Source organism: Nycticebus coucang, chromosome X, assembly GCF_027406575.1.
Source record: "Nycticebus coucang isolate mNycCou1 chromosome X, mNycCou1.pri, whole genome shotgun sequence".
Taxonomy (NCBI): Eukaryota; Metazoa; Chordata; class Mammalia; order Primates; family Lorisidae; genus Nycticebus; species Nycticebus coucang.
The window spans coordinates 8,585,024-8,605,108 of NC_069804.1; the positions used below are offsets into that span (position 1 = coordinate 8,585,024).

The following is a 20,085-nucleotide window of genomic DNA, read 5'->3' on the forward strand; positions in this document are numbered from 1 at the left end:
AAAAGCACGGCAGTGGTGTAGCTGGGAAGGGAAAGAGGCTTCCAGGTGGGACTACTGTTCAGGCTGGAATGGTTGAGTCAAAAGAGGGGGGTCCAGAGAAGGGCTTGGCACTGCTTTTCTACCACCCAGATGGTACTTGGCTCAGGAGGAAGGTACAGCCATTCCCATTATAATGCAACACATGCATTCCTCAAAATCACAGCACTGTGCAAAAATGAGCAATGCAAGCCACAGGACTTCTGGGGAAAATGGGGTAAGGTGAACAACACTCAAAAACTTCCTCATTGATACATTTTAAATAAGAGATGGGAACTTAATAATGGAAGTGCCGTTTTATACATGCCAAATGGTTAAGAAAAGCATGAATACAACAATCAATATATCACTTCATCTTGAAAAGGCCTAAACCTAGCTGTGGAGTGGGCATCAGTGGGGTTGCTGTGTGTGAGTTACAGAAAGGGCTGGAAGGAGGGTTATCTGAAATCAGAGGGGAAGTGGTCACCTCAGGTATGGACAGGTGTGGGTGCTCACACGTGTACGACCTGAGGGAGCTCGTGGATGTTTGTGGGTGTGCACGCCGTGTATTCTGATGCCACTGGATTCTCCCAGGTGTAATTTCCTGTGTTCACATAGTTTCTTATAAATGAAATGCATGAGCAAAGGTGTAATCCATATTAAGCTCAGAATGTTCCTTAATATATCAGTTGTTTGAAACAACTTTATTTTTTCTAAACACACTATTGGAGAATGGAGAGATTAATGACCCCATGGCATTGTCTCTCTTGCCACTATATTCCTTATGTTTTGTGTTATCACAAACCAGGAAACCAACAATGCAATGATCAGGGGTCCATGACAGCACCAGAGTACAGGTCCCTGAAGACCATGATTTGGGCTCTGAGGCATGTCCAAGTTCTACAGCCTCAGAAAGCAGATAAAGTGATTGACTCAGTCAGGGTAGCCTGGAACCCAGAGTTGTCTGCCCATTTCATCCCTTCAGGGGCTGGGGGTAGGGGATGGAGAATGGGTTGTGGAGACATTGGTAGCCCACATAGTTTAGGCCTTTACAGATTCCAGAGGCTTAACTGTGTAGCATAGTTACATTTCCAGAGCCAGCACATTCTGGTTTAACCCACTGGTTCTCAATCAGGATGATTTACTTGCCAGAGACATTGGGCAATGTCTGGAGACAATTTTATGTGTCATGACTGGAGGGGGTGTGCTCCATCCTCCTTAGCTCTCACTGCAGCCAGCATGGTATTTTGCATGTGGCAGGTGTAATCAATATGGAACAAATAAATGAGTCCTTATGTTTGAGCCTAGAAGTCATTTCTTCTGGTGAATTTTAAAGGAGCTGAAATGGCTTCTCAAACTTGAGTATGCATCAACAGTATCCCAGAGGATTAAACCTCCAGGCTAAATTCAGATTCGTGGCCCCAATCACAGAGCTGCTGATTGCTGAGGTCTGGGGTGAGGCCCGAGAACGCGCATTTCTAACAACCCCTCAGGTGATGCTGCTGCTGGTCTGAGGACCCCACTTTGAGAACCACTAACGTTGATTTATGGATTTGAAATTCCAGAGTTTGCCATAAAAGACCACTGTAATCGCCTGTGCCATCTCATGTGTATAGCAGTTTCTCCTTTAAAACAATCCAATGTCAGTTATCATTGGAATTTCCAGGTCAGGCAGGAAACTCTGCTCCTAACGCCTACTCACACCTCAGAGAACCCCAAGAGATCTTCCTGTGAAAATCTGGGTGCTGAAATTGGCTCTGAATGTTCTTCAAGAAAGCAAAATCTCACTCTCTCGCTTTGCATCTTTTAAACAAACACAGATGCTGATACATTAGTGCTGGCCAGGGATCCTTATTTGCGGGGTCTTTCATCTCCTTGGGCTTTTTGCCAGCACAGGCGTGTCTCCAGCCAGCTTGCATTTTTGATGTGTTCTCTCGTCATGCGCCTTTCCTGCTTGAGGTGGCCTAGAGCCTGAACTTGTCTCGTTGACTCGGATCATCTGCAGGATTTCTCAGGGTCTAGGGTCTTCGGTAATTGTGAACCAGAGATTTCTTTGTTCCCAGAATGTCAGAGTCTAGGAAACCTTCAGTGGCTAAGAGTGAATTTGGGTGAGATTTTCCCTATGAAGGTCCTAGTAAAGGAATAGTGAGCTGGTGTCAGCTTTCCCCAATCCCTGCTAGGTGGTCCATGGGGGCTTGGGCCAGGTAGCTTTCTCAGAAGAGCCCAGCTACTTGAATCTGAATTCTGTTCCTGGTCATAGAGCTGGCTGTTTATAATTCAGTAGATTCACTTGGACTGCTACCCAAAAGGGCTGGAAGTTCAAACACTTGATTTAAATCAAATCGGACATTTCATGCCACTAACAAAGCCTGCTGGATTTGACGTTGCCTCCTTCTGGGTTGATGTTCGGCTTTCTTCTTTTGTGATAATTATTGTCACAGGCCAGGGCACATTTTATGCATGAACCTAGGGCAGCTCCTGAATTCATATTTCCCTAGTGCCATTGTAACCAACTTAACTTTTAGACATCACAGTTACAGAGCTTTTAGAGGAGATTTTTAGAACTGCAAATGCCTGATCTTTTAATACTGTCTCCAGGGTGAACATAAGGAAACAAAACTTAGGCTTTATAGATAAGGAAGGGGTGTCTATGTATTATAGTCTCATCACTTTGTAAACACTAACAAGTCTTTTTTTTTCCAAAGTGACATTGATTTAATCAACATCTTACTAAGCATCTATTTTGGCTGAGACCTAGAGAGAGTTCAGAACGTGTGTTTTTTTTTTTTTTTTTTTAAGCCAAAGAGCATGTCATCTAAGAAAGACAAGACATAATCCAATTTATGTGGTCTTCCCCAAGGCAGCACCCTGGAGGGGAACATCCTGAACGAGGCTTTCTAGGGGATAGCAAATGTCAGAGAATGAAAGAGTAGTTTCAGCTGAGGGACTGTCCTCTAGCTGGTAGCCACAGAGCCCTTCCCCTCCTGAGGTGAGAACGCCTTGAGGTGCACAGAACTGCTCACACCTGCTTTGATTTCTCTTCTGTTCATAGCTTTCTTAGCGGCATTTAATAGGTATAAGCTGCTAGCCTTATAACTATTCCTCTTTTATTTGAAAGGTCAGTTGAAATCCCAACACTTGTCCATGCTCTTTTCTTTAAACTTCCTTCTGCTGTTCCCTTGCCCTTCATTTTGCAATGATTCTGAGGTGAAGTCACTGAGAGAATTCTGTCACCACCTGCCTTATGTTCCCGTCACCAGGTTCTTAGCATCTAGATGGTGAGTGGGACTTTGTGTAACACATAGGCATTCTGTCTATCATCTATGTATTTATTTTATAGCTTTATTAAAATAATCACATGCTATATACAAGTCACCCATAAAAATACATGATTTGGTGGTTTTTAGTCGAAAACAAGTTGTGTGTCCATTATCACACTTTCAAGACATTTCCGTCTCCCCGCAAAGAGACCCTGCCCCCCCTTAGCTATCACCTCCTCTAGCACAGCCCCTGGCAACTAGACTACTTTCTGCCTCCGTGGCTTTGCCTGTTCTGGACATTTCATGTGAATGTAGTTGTGCATTGTATGGTTCTTTTTGGAACCATACTGGCTTCTTTTGCTGAGCATCATGTTTTCAAGATCCCATTTGGTACTTTATTCCTCTTCCTGTCTGAATAATCTTTTGTTTCTGGATAGAGACCACATTTGGCGTATTAGTTTATTAGTTGATGGACATTTGTGTTCCCTTTAGTTTTCAAATGAGGACATGAGACCCTAGAGAGGCCAAACACTGGTGAAGGTTGAAGGGAGTCCATTGCAGAGCCAGTCCCATCTGGGCTTCTTCCAGGTTTCCTTTTTCCCGAGATGCAACCACCTGCCAGACACTGGGGTGAAATGGTATGGGGAGGGTGCCATCAAGGGCCTTTGGGGGAAGACTCTGCCAGTTGGCCCTGGTACTGAGAACTCAGTGCCCTCCGCACTGCAGTCGCTGGGGCCAGTGGCAGTGGGGAGTGGGTCTGGGAGTGATGGAGGATTTTCAGCAGCATTTTAAAGTTTACAGATCTCTGGAATGTGTACATTTTGGAATACCTGCTTAAAGAAATACTGAGGATGGGGCCATGGCATGGGATGTCTATATTCCACACTGATAGCAGGTGGTTTACCCACAGAGGTTTGAAAGCTCCCAGCTAGGACTAACAGTGAAAGTGTTTAAGAGCTGGTGCCAGATATTAACTCATTAGTTATGAATTTTGGGGAACTCAGTAGAGTTCTAGAAGTCACATGAGGGTAGCAGGGACATCCTGGGGCATCTCACTCAGTAGTTGTGAACCAACTGGCATGGAAATATTTCAGTACTTTTTAATCTTGGCAGTGGTTCTCAACCAACAGGGGTGATTTTGTCCCCTGTCCACAGGAGACATTTTGGTTGTCACAATGGGGGATGAGGGTGCTACTGGCATCTAGTGGGTAGAGGCTGGGATGCCGCTATATATTCTGCAATGTGGAGAACAGCTCACCGACCCCAAATGTTATTAGTCCCATGGTGAAAAAACCCTGGGTAAAGCTTTCCTGGGGCCTGAAAGGGTGAAGGGAGCCCTATAGACCCAGGTTGCGCTGCATGTTACTGCTAATGCACAGGAAGGGTCTCACTGAGCACACCCCCTGCCTTTAAATGGAGGCTCCTCCCAGCAGCAAAGCCACCTCTCCATGCTATCAGTGCCTCCTTTGAAATTAATTAGAATCATCGGAGCTGGAAAAAAGTTCGTCTGACCCTGAGAGGAAATCTCATTTCCTTATGGGCCTTTGAATCTCTGACATGTGACAGGTCCAGAGTTCTGGGCTGCCCTTCGCAGTAGCCATTTGTGGCTGTCAAGGCAAAAGGGCACCTCTAATGAGACAGGGCCTCACTAAAGCTTCTGCAACTGTAGAAGCAGAGTATTTGGCAAAGTATTGGGTAATAGTGCCCTTGAGAAAATATTTCTCTCTAGTTGACTGAATATGATGGGTCCTTGTTATGACAGTTGCCCCCCAGGCAACTAAGACTAAATCGGAATGGAAAGAAGTGTTTCCAGGACCTGCCAGTTGGCCCCACCACATCCCCATGAGAGGAGACCAGAGATCTTGTTGGGCCTTGGTTCCATCCACCATGTTCATACTCACAGACAGACTTCCTAGGAAAACTCAGCATCTCCTGCCAAGAAGAGTATAACGTTTGTTTCCTTTAGGTGTGTCTTGCTTCAGGATTGTGCCAACATTTGGGGAACAAGCTAGGTTTATTTAATCAGTTCTAGACGTCTTATTATACATGGTGTAGAAAGAGAAGCATCCAGAGGGCTTGTTTGACTGCAGTTGTTCAATGCAGAGGGAGTTTCAGAATTGTTATGGACAGAGATATGCCCCCCACCACTCCCTTCCTATGTCAAAGCCCTAAACCCCCAAATGTGACTGTGTTTGGAGATAGGGTCTTTACAGAGCTAATCAAGGTTAAATGAGGACATAAGGGTGGGCCCCTAATCCAATAGGACTGGTGTCCTCACATGAAGAGGAAGAGACAGCAGGGGCATGGGCACACAGAGGACACTGTGTAAAGGCAGCTAACCACAAGCCAAGGAGAGAGGCCTCTGGAGAAACTAACCCTGCTGGCACCTCAATCTGGGACTTCCAGCCTCCAGGACTATGAGAACATGTGTCTGTTGTTTAAACCATCGCCCTGGGGTGTTTTGTTATGGCAGCCCAGCAGATTAACACAAGGACTCACACTCTGCCTGGTAGGGTTAGTAGAGCAGCATCTTGTTGTGTGGGACATCTTCAACTTTACTGCATTTTGATAAATTTTAGAAATGTATTTAAAGTAACATATGAACATGGTTAAAGTCAAGTGGCCTTAAATAGATTGGATGAAAATCAACAATTCCTGGCTCTGTCCTTTTTCACCAGCCCTCTTCTCTCTTCAGGCAATCACTTTTTTCCTCTCAAGGTTTTTTCTTATTTTAAATTAATGGCCTCTATTTTTAGAGCAGTTTTAGGTTTGCAGAACAATTGAGCAAAATGTACAGAGAATTCCTATATATCCCCTCCTCCCCCACAGCCCTTCTAGTGCTGCCATCTTGCTGTGTTATACTTATTGCAATTGATGAACTGCTCTTGATACATGATTATTAGCTAAAGTCCATAGTTTACGTGATAGTACACTTCGGTTTTGTACGTTTCTGTGGATTTTGACCAATTTATGCTATGTCAGGTGTCCCCCATTACACTATCATAGAGTAGTTTCACTGTCCTAAAAATCCCTTATGGGCTAGATGAGGTGGTTCATGCCTGTAATCGTAGCACTCTGGGAGGCCAAGGTGGGTGGATTGCCTGAGCTCAGGAGTTTGAGACTAGCCTGAGCAAGACCCTATCACTAAAAATAGCTGGGTGTTATGGCAGTGCCTGTAATCCCAGTTGCTCAGGAGGCTGAGGCAAGAGAATTTGCTTGAGCCCAGGAGTTGGAGGTTGCAGTGAGCTGTGACGCCAGGGACTCTACTGAGGGTGACAAAGTGAAACTCTGTGTCAAAAAAAAAAAAAAAAATTCCTTATGGTCCCTCCCTTTCTCCCAGCAACCCTTGGCAACCACCGAGCCTTTTATTCTTTCCATAGTTTTGCCTTTGCCAAAATGTCACATATATGTAGTTGGAATCATCCACTATGTAACTTTTCCAGCCTGGCTTCTTTCAATTAGCAATACACATTTAAGTTTCCTCCATGTCTTTTTGAGACTTGATAGCTCTTTTTTTTTTTTTTTTTTCAGACATAGTCTCACTTTGTTTCCCTGGGTCAGGTGCCATGGTGTCAAAGCTCTCAGCACTCTCCTGGTTTTGAGCGACCTTCTTGCCTCAGCCTCCCGAGTAGTGGGGATTACAGGTGCCTGCCACAATGCCTGGCTAGTTTTTCTATTTTTAGTGTGTGTGTGTGGGTGTCTTGGTCTTGCTCAGACTGGTCTTGAACTTCTGAGCTCAGGCTACCCATATGCCTTAGCCTCCCAGAGTGCTGATAGCTCATTTTTTTTTAATCACTGAAGAATATTCTATTGTCTAGATGTGTCACAGTTTATCCATTTACCTATTGATGGGCATGTTTGTTACGGCTAAGTTTTGGCAATTATGAATTAAGTGTACATTTTCCTTCATAATCACCAAACTGTAAGTATACAAATTAACAACCCAATATATCATTCAATACCTAGTTTCTATTCAAATTTCAATCCAGAATTCCAGCAAGATTCATGCATTGCATTTAGTTGTTTTGCCTCTTTTATCTCTTGTGTAGACCAGTTCCTTGCCTTAGTTTATTTTTTTTTATGACATAGATTTTCTTGGAAGAGTCCAGACCAGTATTACATTCTTGATCTGTCCAGTTGCTTCTTCATAATTCTGTTTGGTTTAAGTAGTTTTTGGCAGCATTCCAACATAGATATCATAGTGTCAGCTTTTCTGATTTTGTCGATGGTAAGCTTCATCACCTGGGTGAAGTGGTGCTAGCCAGAACCCTCTATTGTAAAGGGACATTTTTCTCTTTGTACATAATCTGTACAGCAATACTGTGAGGTAATGTGAATTTTCTGTTTCCTAGCAACCATTTACTCAATGGTTTTGGTATCCATTGGCAATAATTGGCTAAACTAGTTATTACATTGAGGGTTGCAAAATATTGATTGTTTCATTCTATCTTGCTTTCCACATTTATCAAGTATTCCTTCCTATTTGAAAAATTATCACTATCAGCTGGACATAGTGGCTCTAGCTCAGGGGTCCTCAACTGTGGCCCGCGGGCCACATGAGGCAATGTGATTGTATTTGTTCCTGTTTTGTTTTTTTACTTCAAAATAAGATATGTGCAGTGTGCATAGGAATTTGTTCAGAGTTTTTTTTTTTTTGTAGAGACAGAGTCTCACCCTATGGCCCTCGGTAGAGTGCCGTGGCCTCACACAGCTCACAGCAACCTCCAACTCCTGGGCTCAAGCGATTCTCTTGCCTCAGCCTCCCGAGTGGCTGGGACTACAGGCGCCTGCCACAATGCCCGGCTATTTTTTTTTTTTTTTTTTTTTTTGGTTGCAGTTCGGCCGCGGCTGGGCCTGAACCCGCCACCCTCGGTATATGGGGCCGGCGCCCTACCAACTGAGCCACAGGCACCGCCCCAGAGTTTTTTTTTTTAACTATAGTCTGGCCCTCCAACAGTCTGAAGGACAGTGAACTGACCCCCTGTTTCAAAAGTTTGAGGACCCCTGCGAGTCTAGCCTGTAAGCCCAGCACTTTGGAAGGTCGAGGCTGGATGATCATATGAGGCCAGGAGTTTGAGAGCAGTCTGGGAAACAGAAAGAGACCCTGTCCTGACAAACAAACAAACCAAAATAAAAACAAAAACAAAAAACCAGCATGGCTGGTACTCCAGCCTGGGTGACAGAGTGAGACCCCCATCTCATAAAAAAATAATTATCACTATAGAGTCAGGACATTTTTTCAATGTTTTTATGATGCGTATCATCATTGATCTTTTTGTTTTGCATGCTTTTAAAGACCCCTTTGGCTTCTTTCCTCTCTTCTAAAGATATTCTTGTAAAGTAGAAGGGAAGGGGCAACACAGGAAATAAATAACTTTTCCAAGATTGTTTAAGGTCTAGTGTGGTCAGAGACAAAAAGTTGGAATTCTCTCCTGACAGCTTCACTAGTCAGTGTAACTGATTGGAATACTGCTTTGAATACCTACAACCCCTCTTCATCTTCACTATTTGTTGGTAAGAGATAAATGTGACTAATTTGGCTATAATTAAATAAATGACAGTATATTGCAGTTGTGTTTTCTGATTTTTTGGCAAATCATTTTACATAAACCCGGGGAAGAAACCCATCGTTTTAATAGCTATGCAGTATTCCAAAGTGAGACCAACATTGTTTGCTTCCCCATTCTCCTTTTCCTGGATATGGCAAAGATACAGTGAATAGTGTTTTGTAAACTGACTTGGCAATGGAACTTCTTTTTTCCTAAAAGGTTGTGCACATTCCCCTTCTTTTAAACCTTTCACTTGACCCAAGGGACATGTTTTTTTCCTGAAGGTGATCATTTAATAAAACAATGAAAAAAGGGTTGCTATGAAAGGTTGTATAAATGTGCACTCTAGGGGGCACTATTTACATTGCAGTTTCAGATTCAAACTGTGTTTCCTAATGAGTTCCTAACTGCTGTGGGGGCTTATTTATTAGTTCCTGAAGTCTTGCTGCTATGTTACCGAATCATACTAAAGATAGGAACAGTGTTTCCTCGACTTGGGTGATATACAGTCTAGGAGGCCCTATACTAGGGACCCTGGCAAGTGCCATTGGTTTTTTTTGTTTGTTTGTTTGTTTTGTTTTGTTTTTGGGACAGAGTCTCACTGTGTTGCCCTGGGTAGAGTGCTGTGGCATCACAGCTCACAGCAACCTCAAACTCTTGGGCTTAAGCAATTCTCTTGCCTCAGCCTCCCAAGTAGCTGGGACAACAGGCACTCGCCACAATGCCCAGCTATTTTTTGGTTGTAGTTGTCATTGTTGTTTGGCAGGCCCAGGCTGGATTCGAACCCACCAGCTCTGGCGTATGTAGCTGGCACCCTAGCCCCTGAGCTACAGGCGCCGAGCCAGTGCCATTGTTTTTTTATAAGTTGAAAGCAATGGAATTTTGGCAGAGGAGATAATTTATATACATGAAGTCCCTGGGTTACAAATGAGATAGGTTCTGTGGAATTGTTCTTGAGTTGAATTTTTATGTAAGTTGGAACAGCTACATTTCCCTATTATCTGTAAAGCCTCCATATGTCACTTGGATGTTTGTAACTGAGGAACTGCCTGTAGAGAGTCTGAGATGAATGTCAAAGTTTATCCTTCCAGTAAGGTAGAATGAAAAATAGAATTAATTTTTATCTTAAAATTTTTTTATACTTAAAATACCTTATACTTGGAATTTCTGTGGTGTGGTCAAGTTTTGGCAATGGCTTTCATAAACTCTTTAAAAATTAATTTAAGAGAATATATTAGTCATTGTGGGTTTACCACTATAAGGAACAAGCTTGCAATCTCAGTGGCCTAATGCAGTAACGGTTTATTTTTCTCACATGTCACATCCAACATGAGTTGCAGCAGGCTTGGCCTCTGGACCCACACAGTCATTCAGGAACCCAGGTCTTCAAATCTGGTAGCTTCTGAGTCAATCCTCTGTGACATCAGAGTCCTTCATTGGCTCCTCGCCTCTGGCTGCCAGATGAAGAGACAGAGTGTGGGGAAATGTGCAGGGGACCTGGGAGTGGCATCTGTCACCTCCACCCCCAGGCCATTGGCCAGAGTTCATACCATTGGCTTAGACCAACCACAAGGGAAGCTGGCAAACATTGTCCCTAAGCCCACGTGGAAAAGGCACTGGGGCTTAGGGACAAGGATGAGTCCATGTTGCAATGTTGACCTCTTTTCCCTATTGTGTTTCTTCTCCAGGAGACTTCTTGGCATCATCACGAAAAAGGATGTTCTGAGACATATGGCCCAGATGGCAAACCAGGACCCGGAATCCATCATGTTTAATTAGCAACAAGGTGGCAATTATTTTAAGAAAAATACTGACTGTGTCATTTTAAAAGAAATAAACAAATGATGCATCATTATCCCAGTGAAAAATCATGCACTGAGGACAGCAGAAACAAAAGCTTTGTTTGAAAGGAGGGGGAGAAGGATGAATCCGTTTTTAAAAAACAAAGACAAAAGCATCCATGAGTAGGCATTTTATAGCTTTAACCCCCGTATGAGTTTCAAACTGTGTTTCCTAATGAGTTCCTAACTGCTGTGGGGGCTTGTGGGTGGGTATAAGTGATGTGGTCTGTATGAGGACGCGGAGCATGAGCGCCCAGTTGAGAAAACTCTTACCCCTTCTGCTCAAGGCTGATGTTTGTAACTTAGGAACACATGTGAAGCCTTGAGCCTAAAAGGCAAAGGGGTGTTGGTGTTCAGCGTCCTTATTTATTAGTTCCTGAAGTCTTGCTGCTATGTTACTGAATCATACTAAAGATATTTACACTTGTTTTGTTGGAAAAGAAAAAGAAATTAAATTTGAACACAGTGAAAGTTGTAAATATCCCAGAGGGTCTGATGGTGACCATCCCATTTCCTCCCCCTGTTCTTAGCCTCTTATTTGCCTCATCCCTCAGCGTCTGAACCAATATCAGGGCTCCTGGCATGATAAGTGTGAAGAAAGCATTCTTCCATCCAAGACCAGCATCTTGGGACTGTAGGATGGATTTCTGTGTTGTGTCACCTCCTGTACAAAGGAACACGTCCTTATTTTGAGGGTGTACATACCTGATCATTGATTTGCATCCTCATTCCATTTGCTTCATTTATTTATTGCTGTTGCCTGCGCATTCTTAAGTATTGATCAGCTCGGCACTTCCCTGGGCCATACCTGCATGCCCCCGCCTGCCAGAAGCATGCTTTAATTTCCAAGTTGCATATTCAAGAGTCAAAACAGGCTACCCAGTGTTCCTACTTACTTTTCCTCTCAGGTCTTACCAGATACCGCTGCGGAGAGGGTGAGGCACATGAGTTCTCAGTGGGAACTCCTCCAAATGGGTTGCAAGGGAAATACTAAATTGATTCTCTATATGTTCCATTCTCTTCTCTGTAGGATGCAAAATGTCCAGTTTTAATGTGTAAGTGTGCACTTTGATACTAGCAGTCATAGCTCAGGAGGACAGCATTAACCTTTATACAGCCAAATTGAGCATTGGGCATCTTTGTATTTGAATTTAATGACACATTTATTCTTTTACTGAAGACTTCTGTCTTTTCTGCAGGAAGACATTAAGCTATATCTTAGGTCCACTGTGTGATCTGTGTAAATAGGATTGATCCCACTCATCCTTTCACTTTAGTCTTTGTCCCGTCCTTTTCACAGAGTCATCTTCATCCTTTTCAATCTCATGTCATTGGTTAGTGATGCATCAGTTAGGTGTGTATTTAGCTGCAAATAGAAGAAAACCCAACAGAGTGAAGGGCTGACTCAGAAATGTCAGACTTGGCTCGGCACCCATAGCTCAGTGGTTAGGGTGCTGGCCACATGCATCAGGGCTGGTGGGTTCGAACCTGGCCAGGGCCTGCTCAACAACAATGATAGCAATAACCAAAAAAAAAAAAAAACATAGCCGGGCGTTGTGGCAGGTGCCTGTAGTCCCAGCTACTTGGAAGGCTGAGGCAAGAGGATCACGTAAGCCAAGTGTTTGAGATTGCTGTGAAGCCACAGCATTTGACCCAGGGTGACAGCTGGAGACTCTGTCTCAAAACAAAACAAAATAAAACATGGGAGTCGGTACTCCAGGACTGTTTCCATAATATCACCAGGGATCCACACTCTTTTGATATTTCTTTTTCACCATCCTTACCCTTTGTCCTTTGGCTTATTGCCTGGTACTTAGAAGATGGGTGCTGAACTGCTGGGTGTCGTGTCTGCTTTCTAAGTGGGAGGGAGGAAGAGGCAAGAAACAAGATGTAATGTCTCCACTGGGAAACCAAAGCTTTTCCAGAGCTCTCAGCTCATGTCCATTGGCTTGAAGTCTGTCAAGTGGCTCCCTCTAGTGGAACCCTAGTGCGGGGAAAGAAAAGTTTTAGCTAGGCACATTACCCTTTGAATGAAATTCCATTACTCTCACTAAGGAAGGGAGATTGGCCCTTAGGAGGGGAAGATGTCTGCTGTATTTGATGTCATCCTTGTGTCCCCGTCATTGCCTTTCCTGTCTACTGTCTTATTGAACCTTTTCAAATGCTCTTGTAACTTTTCTGCTCCCTACCCCTTCTTTCAGATTTGACCTAGAATTGTTTTCTTTTTTTTTATGACCTAGAATTCTTGGTCAGAATCCATCATTTCCTAGCCCTAAGAAGAATTTTCAATTTTGATAAAAACCTAGCTACAAGTAGGTTTCTATGAAACTTCTAGTTCAGGCGTCCTCAAACTTTTTAAACAGGGGGCCAATTCACTGTCCCTCAGACCGTTGGAGAGCCAGACTATAGTTTATTTATTATTATTATTTTTTTTTTGTAGAGACAGAGTCTCACTTTATGGCCCTCAGTAGAGTGCCATGGCCTCACACAGCTCACAGCAACCTCCAACTCCTGGGCTTAAGCGATTCTCTTGCCTCAGCCTCCCAAGTAGCTGGGACTACAGGCGCCTGCCACAACGCCCGGCTATTTTTTGGTTGCAGTTCGGCGGGGGCCGGGTTTGAACCCACCACCCTCGGTATATGGGGCCGGCGCCTTACCGACTGAGCCACAGGCGCCACCCCAGACTATAGTTTAAACAAACTATGAACAAATTCCTGTGCACACTGCACATATCTTATTTTGAAGTAAAAAACAAAATGGGAACAAATACAACTCACACTGCTTCATGGCCCGCGGGCTGCAGTTTGAGGACGCCTGCTCTAGTTAATGTACAGAAATACATTTTCTCTAGGTTAAAACATTTTAAGTCAGATGATGCTGACACACTGGAAAATTTGTTTCTGTAGCCCATTGGCCCCCTCCAAAGTAACATCAAATGGTCATGTCAGTCTGGAAATATCCAGGCAATAGTAGAGAATTTACTCTTTGGTCTTAGAATGAAATTCATTGTCTCATTTATAGCACGTAAGCATTGAGTAACAGCTGCTGATATTGTTACTGGGGTTTCTATGGAACATTTGCAAGTGAAACTGGATTCTCTTAGACTTTAAATCCTAAAAAGTCTTAAAGATTGCTTCATGTAGGCCTCCTCTTATTCCCATGTGGTGCCCTCAGAGCCAGCCTGTGATGGGAAAGAGAGTATTAGTCATAGCCTGGCTTTATAGAATCCAGGAGGTCCTTTTAGCTGAAGCAAGCAGCCTCAAAAGGGAACATGAAACAATGAAAAGATAGCCAAAGTTCAGTGAAACCATGGAATTTCCTTCTAATCCTGCTAAGGCCATGGAAGGGATAAGGGGATAGTTTACTCTGGGCCAGGGTCACCGATGTGGAACCCTGGGGAACATGCTGCCGTGCTCTTTGTCACTCCCATAGAAGTACGTGGGTAGGGATTCTGAGGGTGTTTGCTGTACCCAAATGGAGAACTTCACTTCTGGTGATGGGATGAACAGAACTGGGATGTGGAGGTAAAATAAACATCTTTCACAATAATTTCTTTTCTTTTCCAGAACCAAAGGCTTTAGACATTTGTAGAATTTTTCTGTATTCTTTTAAAATTAGTTTTTAATGTATAAAAACCATCAGTACGCCATGGAGAAGAGCTCTCCAATAAGGCCCATCACCTGTTTCTTGCTCTTCCTTGCTATTAACTAAGAAAACATGTTGTAGTAGGACACCAAATAAAGGGGATCCTGGAAGCGACACATGCATTTCTTCTGAGGGTGTTTTTCAGTGCTGTCCTGGGAATGCAGATGCTTGCGTGGCTTTTAGTTGCTCAGTATTTGGCACTCGCTGTTACTTTGCACCAGTTTCAAAGTTCTCTATTCAGTCCTTTCCAAAGACGTTACAAAGGAGAAAACGTGCAAATAGATTTTGAGCCCTAATAAGTCACAGAAACTGAAAATTTCAGAGCAGTTTGTTTCACTTAGGTGAGAACTGATTACTTTAAATTATCAACATGTGCAAATTTTGCTTAGTATTCATTATCAGATGCTGGGCTGGGAAAGATGAGAAACCCAAGGAGAACTATTGAATTACCACATAATTGTAATATTACGCTTTCATTTTAATTTCACATGGGCAGTGTTTTATCAGGCTAAGCTTCTAGCCTTTGAAATGATTTACGCAAGGAGGGAGCCTGTATATCTGACTTGGGAAACATTAACCAGACCTCATTTTCACCAGTGCAGTAATAACTATTTATTTGCCATCCTAGAGGTGCTGGGAATGAGCCTGCGTGCGACTTTTATGAGAGATATTCGCATTTGGTGTTGGAACAACCACATAGCAATGTGTTGGGTTTTTTATTGTAATGCTGTGTGTAAACATTGGCACCTTATTAAAAATTAAATGTTTGAACTCTATTTTTAAAAATAAAACAAGCACAGAGTTCTCAACGGGCATGTTGTAAATGGAAGAGATACTGATTTCATGGCATGTTTCTACCCAGTAGAACCCCCGAAACCTGATCCTGTGGACTTTGCTGAAGTATCCAGCAAAGTTAAAGGCCCATCCTTAAGATTGTCATGCAGACCGTGGCATCAATTTGATCAGTTTTAAAATCCCTCACTCTTGGCTAGGAAGATAACTGAGGCAATCGGTTTCCAAGATGGGGTAGGACCTCCTCCCCAGGCCATCTGTATCTGCCCTGTGTGTGGAAGCTGAGAGTACAGCTTGGGCAATGGGCTAACATATATTCATTCTTTCATCCTTTCAACAGAAACTTTTCTATTTATTACTTTGGGAGCCACAAGGGTTTGAATTCCCCACCAGTTCTTTTATTTTGAAAACATTCTACTTTGTGCTATATGGGTGGTGAGAGGAGTTCTTGCTAATTAGGGAAAGGAACTAGTTACAGGCACAGCTGGGGGAAGGGCATCCTCAGCAAAGGGGACAGCAAATGCAAGTGTCCTGAGGTAGAAACGGGTCGGGGGTGAATGGCTGCAGGTTCAGGGTGGGAGTGGGGGTGATTAAAGTTGTTTTTATTTTCCTTTTGGGAGGAAGGTAGAAAACCGGCAGATGCTTAAGGGTCTTGAAGGGCCAGATAAGGACCGTGAAGTCTGAGGAGTGACATGATTTGGCTTGTTGTCTACAAACCATCTGGTTCTTGGACAGCAAGACTGGCAGCCAGGAGTTGGTTAGGAGGCTCTTGCAAATATGTGAGTGGTGATAGGTACTCGCTCTAGAAAAGGTCTTGTATTCCAGGTATACCGTAGCCCCATGGCATCTGGGGGGATTGATTCCAGGACCCCCTACAGATACCAAAGTCCATGGGTACTCAAGTTCCTTATATAAAATAGTGTAGTATTTGCACATGACCTATGCATATCCTCCCATATACTTTAAATTACCTCTAGATTACTTACAATAATATAATGTAAATGGTATGTAATTAGTTGTTATACTGTATTATTTAGGGAATAATAAGAAAAAACTGTAAATGTTTAATACAGATGCAAACATCTATTTTTTTCCCTGAATATTTTTGATCTGAGGTTGGTTGAATCCACAGATGCAGAACCCATGGATACGGAGGGCTGACTGTATTTGTAAGGTAGAGCGTCAGATTCACTGGACTGGATATAAAATGGTAGAACCAAATTGCCATTTACTGAGATGGGATAGACTAGGGAAGGAACTCCATTTTGGAAGTGCTACATGAGAGATGTCTGTTGGACATTCAAATTCAGAGTTCAAAGTGGAATTTAAAGCTGTGCCAGGAAACTTTCACAGTTTAAGATATCCTAAGAGCAAACAAAACTGACTTCTGACAGGAATTTCAATATTGAATTTTCAGGGAGTCACACCAAGGGCCAATAGGACTACACTTGAATTCCAGCTTCGTGGTGTCTCAGCTGTGTAACATTGTCAAAGGGATCAAACCTCTCTGAGCCAGGATTTCCCTATCTTTTCACTTTTAATTACAGCATGACTATGAGAATTAAATGAGATAATCCCTGTAAGTACTTGGCGCAGAATATAACCATGCAAATGGTAGATGTTACCATCTTCCCCATTATGAAGCCTTAAGGTAGCTTTAATTGGAAATTACTCTAGTTAATTTTGTTAAACATTTAACAAAGGACATATACCAGTTTAATTATAAGGCCCCCCAAACAGATTAGACTAGCCAATTGCTTTTCTTTCCAAAAAATAAAACAAAACTCCAGATCTCTTAAGATATGTCATAAAAACTTCTTGCTGATTCCAAATTAATAGGAAATTATAGAAGAGCAACTTGGTAGAAGATTCCATTTCTCTGTAGCAAATCTCTCCAGCATGATGATCATATAGAAATGTCTGTTAGTAAAACTCATGAATGAACAGTCTTTGTGGGCCTTGGATATTCCCCTTCAACTTGATGTAGTTAAAAGCCAGAGGGGGAGAATGAGCAAATAGGATTTGTCTGAAAAGTGACAACCTATTGGTTTTAATTCTAGGGGCTTAGCTAGAGCTAACGAGGATGGCCTTGCAAATATCTGGGTCATGCATGGGCTTCCTAGGTTTTCATGGGTTGAGACAGGACCAGAAACTTCCATCTCCACCCGGGACAGCAAACTGGCTGAACACAGGGTGCCTGGCGTACCCATTGTTACATCTCTTCAGTAGGTCATTGGTAGTCAATTGGCCAGAAAGAAGCTAGCATATGTGAAGGCAGATAGGGAATGTCTATTTCTGGCAGTTCCTCAACATCACATTTTGTTAAAGAAGTGTTTTTTTCTTTCCAAATAAACAATAAGGAAAGAGCACCTTGTGGGGATTTCCAAACCCCTTTAGTCAGGGCTTGGCTCACAGAATGAAGAGAGCAATTTATGTGTGATTCCAGCATTTGTTATGGAACACATATTTCAAAGATTAAACAGCCATCCTCGATCCAAACAGATTCTGTCAAAGAAATTGAAAACACATCCATAAATTTTCAATCTGCAGGCTCCCAACAGGTTGGGTCCAGAGGATGCTTACTGGTAATAGAACATTCCTTCCTTCTCCCAGCTCCATGTTTGTTTCACACATTCACACTCACTCTCTCAGAGATTCCACCTGTTTCCAGCCAATATAAGCTTAAGCAAAAATTGGAGCTAACTGCCTTCTCGTGAACAGGTTCTCTTTCTGAATATTTCTCAAACTTTAGCCTATGCCCAGAAAGACATTTCTAGGAATGGCTGCTGCGTGGTTTATGTGATCAGTGGGGAACTTTCTACAGGGAGTCGCCAAGCAGAATTGCTCCAGGCAGCAGGACTCTCAATTGGGTATGAAGGTTGGGGGGGAGGGGAGGGCTGCCTGCCCTGCAGATGCGTTTCCCAAAGTGCTCCCAGGGCACAGTGTTTCTTCAGGAGGCTGCTAGGTACCAGAAGAGTAGATTCTCTGGTTACCCAAATTTGTGGCCAGAGTCAGAAGGTCTAGGAAGTCCTTTTTTAAGTTTCTTTTCAGAATTTCTAGCTGAGTGATTTGGGAGAACTGACCACTTTAACAGACTACAGCCACATCATCTGTGAAGCAGAGACCCTTCCTTATGCTTGATAATCAGATGTGCATTATGAAAGCAAGTGCCAGGCCCAGTGCAGAATCTCAAGCCCCACCCAGCTCTGCTGAGTCAGACTCTGCATTTTCACAGCCCCAGGTGGTTTGTGTGCAGAGTAAAGTTTGAGGAGCCGGACTTAGGTGACAGAGGTCTGAATGAGATGATCTCTTGAGTTTACCTCTAGCTGTAAGATAGATGTTCTCCAAGATTCTCTGACTTCCAGAGGAAGAGGAAGAGGGGGTGATGGCTGAAGTTGTTGCAGGAAGACAAGGCCCAAGGGAGAGAAAGAGCACCCAAACACCACGTTTATAAGAGGAAGGGCTTTATTCACCAGCCGGGAGCTTACGGCATAGAAGAATTCCAAATGGCTGCACTCCCTGACTGCCTTGGTCTTTCCCTTTTTATTGACAGTCAAAAAGTTCCACCCCACAGGTACCCTTCTCATTGGCCAGTTTGAATCAAGCGGGAGATGCTATTCCCACCCCTACGGAACTACAGGATTTCACAGAACTTGGAAATTTCCAAGTTTCAGGAAACTAAGTTTACAAATTCCCAAGAGCTGAGTCACCGTGGAGAGGACCCTGCAGGTGTATCCTTGTGCTCTCCTTGAGAAGACCTGTTCTCCTAGACCTCACCCTTCTCGGCTATCCTCTCTCAAAGTGATCAGGCCACTGAAGGAGAAACAAGGATGAAACAAACAAGGAGGAGAGAGACTTGGAGTGAGGACTGTAAGCCCTATTTCTCAGCTCCCCAGCTTTCCAGACCACAGCTGGCTGTCAGCCTTTAAGCAGAAGGCGATGGGTACGTTTGCCTCTTTCTGAGCCCCCTGTGTGAGCTCAGGAAGAATACAGTCATCTCATCTGGGCCTAAGTCTTCCTGCAACTGGTGATTAATCGCATGTGTGTGTATGATCGCCCCATCTTCCTCCCTAGTTGCCCGCCACACTCTGACCACATGTGCAAGGGCATCTACAGAAACCATTCTTTCTTTGTTACATATCATTTGAAAAATCCAGCTGCTTTCTTGAGACTTTGTACTTTTTTTTTTTTTTTTTTGAGACAGAGCCTCAAGCTGTCACCCTGGGTAGAGTGCTGTGGCATCACAGCTCACAGCAACCTCCAACTCCTGGGCTCAAGCGATTCTCCTGCCTGCGCCTCCCAAGTAGCTGGGACTACAGGCACCCGCCACAACACCCGGCTATCTTTTGGTTGCAGCCGTCATTGTTGTTTGGCGGGCCCAGTGCTGGATTCGAACCTGCCAACTCAGGTGTATGTGGCTGGCGCCTTAGCTGCTTGAGCCACAGTCGCCAAGCCGAGACTTTGAACATTTTTGTGTCTTTATTGGAAGCTTAGAGGAGTGGTCACACTACACACAGCACATGGCTAAATGCGGTCTTCTACCTGTTTTGTTGATAAAGTTTGCTAGCAAGAGGCCAGGCCCACCATTTACTTACAGTCTACTCTGCCTTATGTGTTTGCTGGTTTGCATCTGAGGCTGCTTTTGCATAACAATGGCAGAGTTAAGTAATTGCAACCGAGACTTGTGGACTGCAAAGCCTAAAATATTTGCTATCCGGTGGTCCTTTATAGAAAACGTTAGCTGGCAATTTTTTTTTGTTGTTGCAATTTGGCCGGGGCTGGGTTTGAACCCGCCACCCTCAGCATATGGGGCCGGCGCCCTACAAAAAATAGCCGGGCGTTGTGGCAGGCGCCTGTAGTCCCAGCTGCTCGGGAGGCTGAGGCAAGAGAATCGCGTAAGCCCAAGAGTTAGAGGTTGCTGTGAGCTGTGTGATGCCACGGCACTCTACCTGAGAGTGGTATGTGAGACTCTGTCTCTACAAA

General features: G+C 43.6%; 1 protein-coding gene across 4 annotated transcripts in view; it reads left to right on the forward strand.

Annotated features, from left to right (window-relative positions):
- CLCN4 (chloride voltage-gated channel 4) overlaps positions 1–15,128 on the forward strand; it is an 83,597-nt gene extending 68,469 nt beyond the window's left edge. For all 4 annotated transcript variants that reach the window (XM_053579628.1, XM_053579631.1, XM_053579629.1 and 1 more), the window contains one exon: positions 10,513–15,128. In XM_053579628.1, the coding sequence (XP_053435603.1) occupies positions 10,513–10,603 (91 nt within the window). In that variant the 3' untranslated portion in view covers positions 10,604–15,128. The remainder of the gene's footprint in view (positions 1–10,512) is intronic.
- The last annotated feature ends 4,957 nt before the right edge of the window (positions 15,129–20,085 follow it).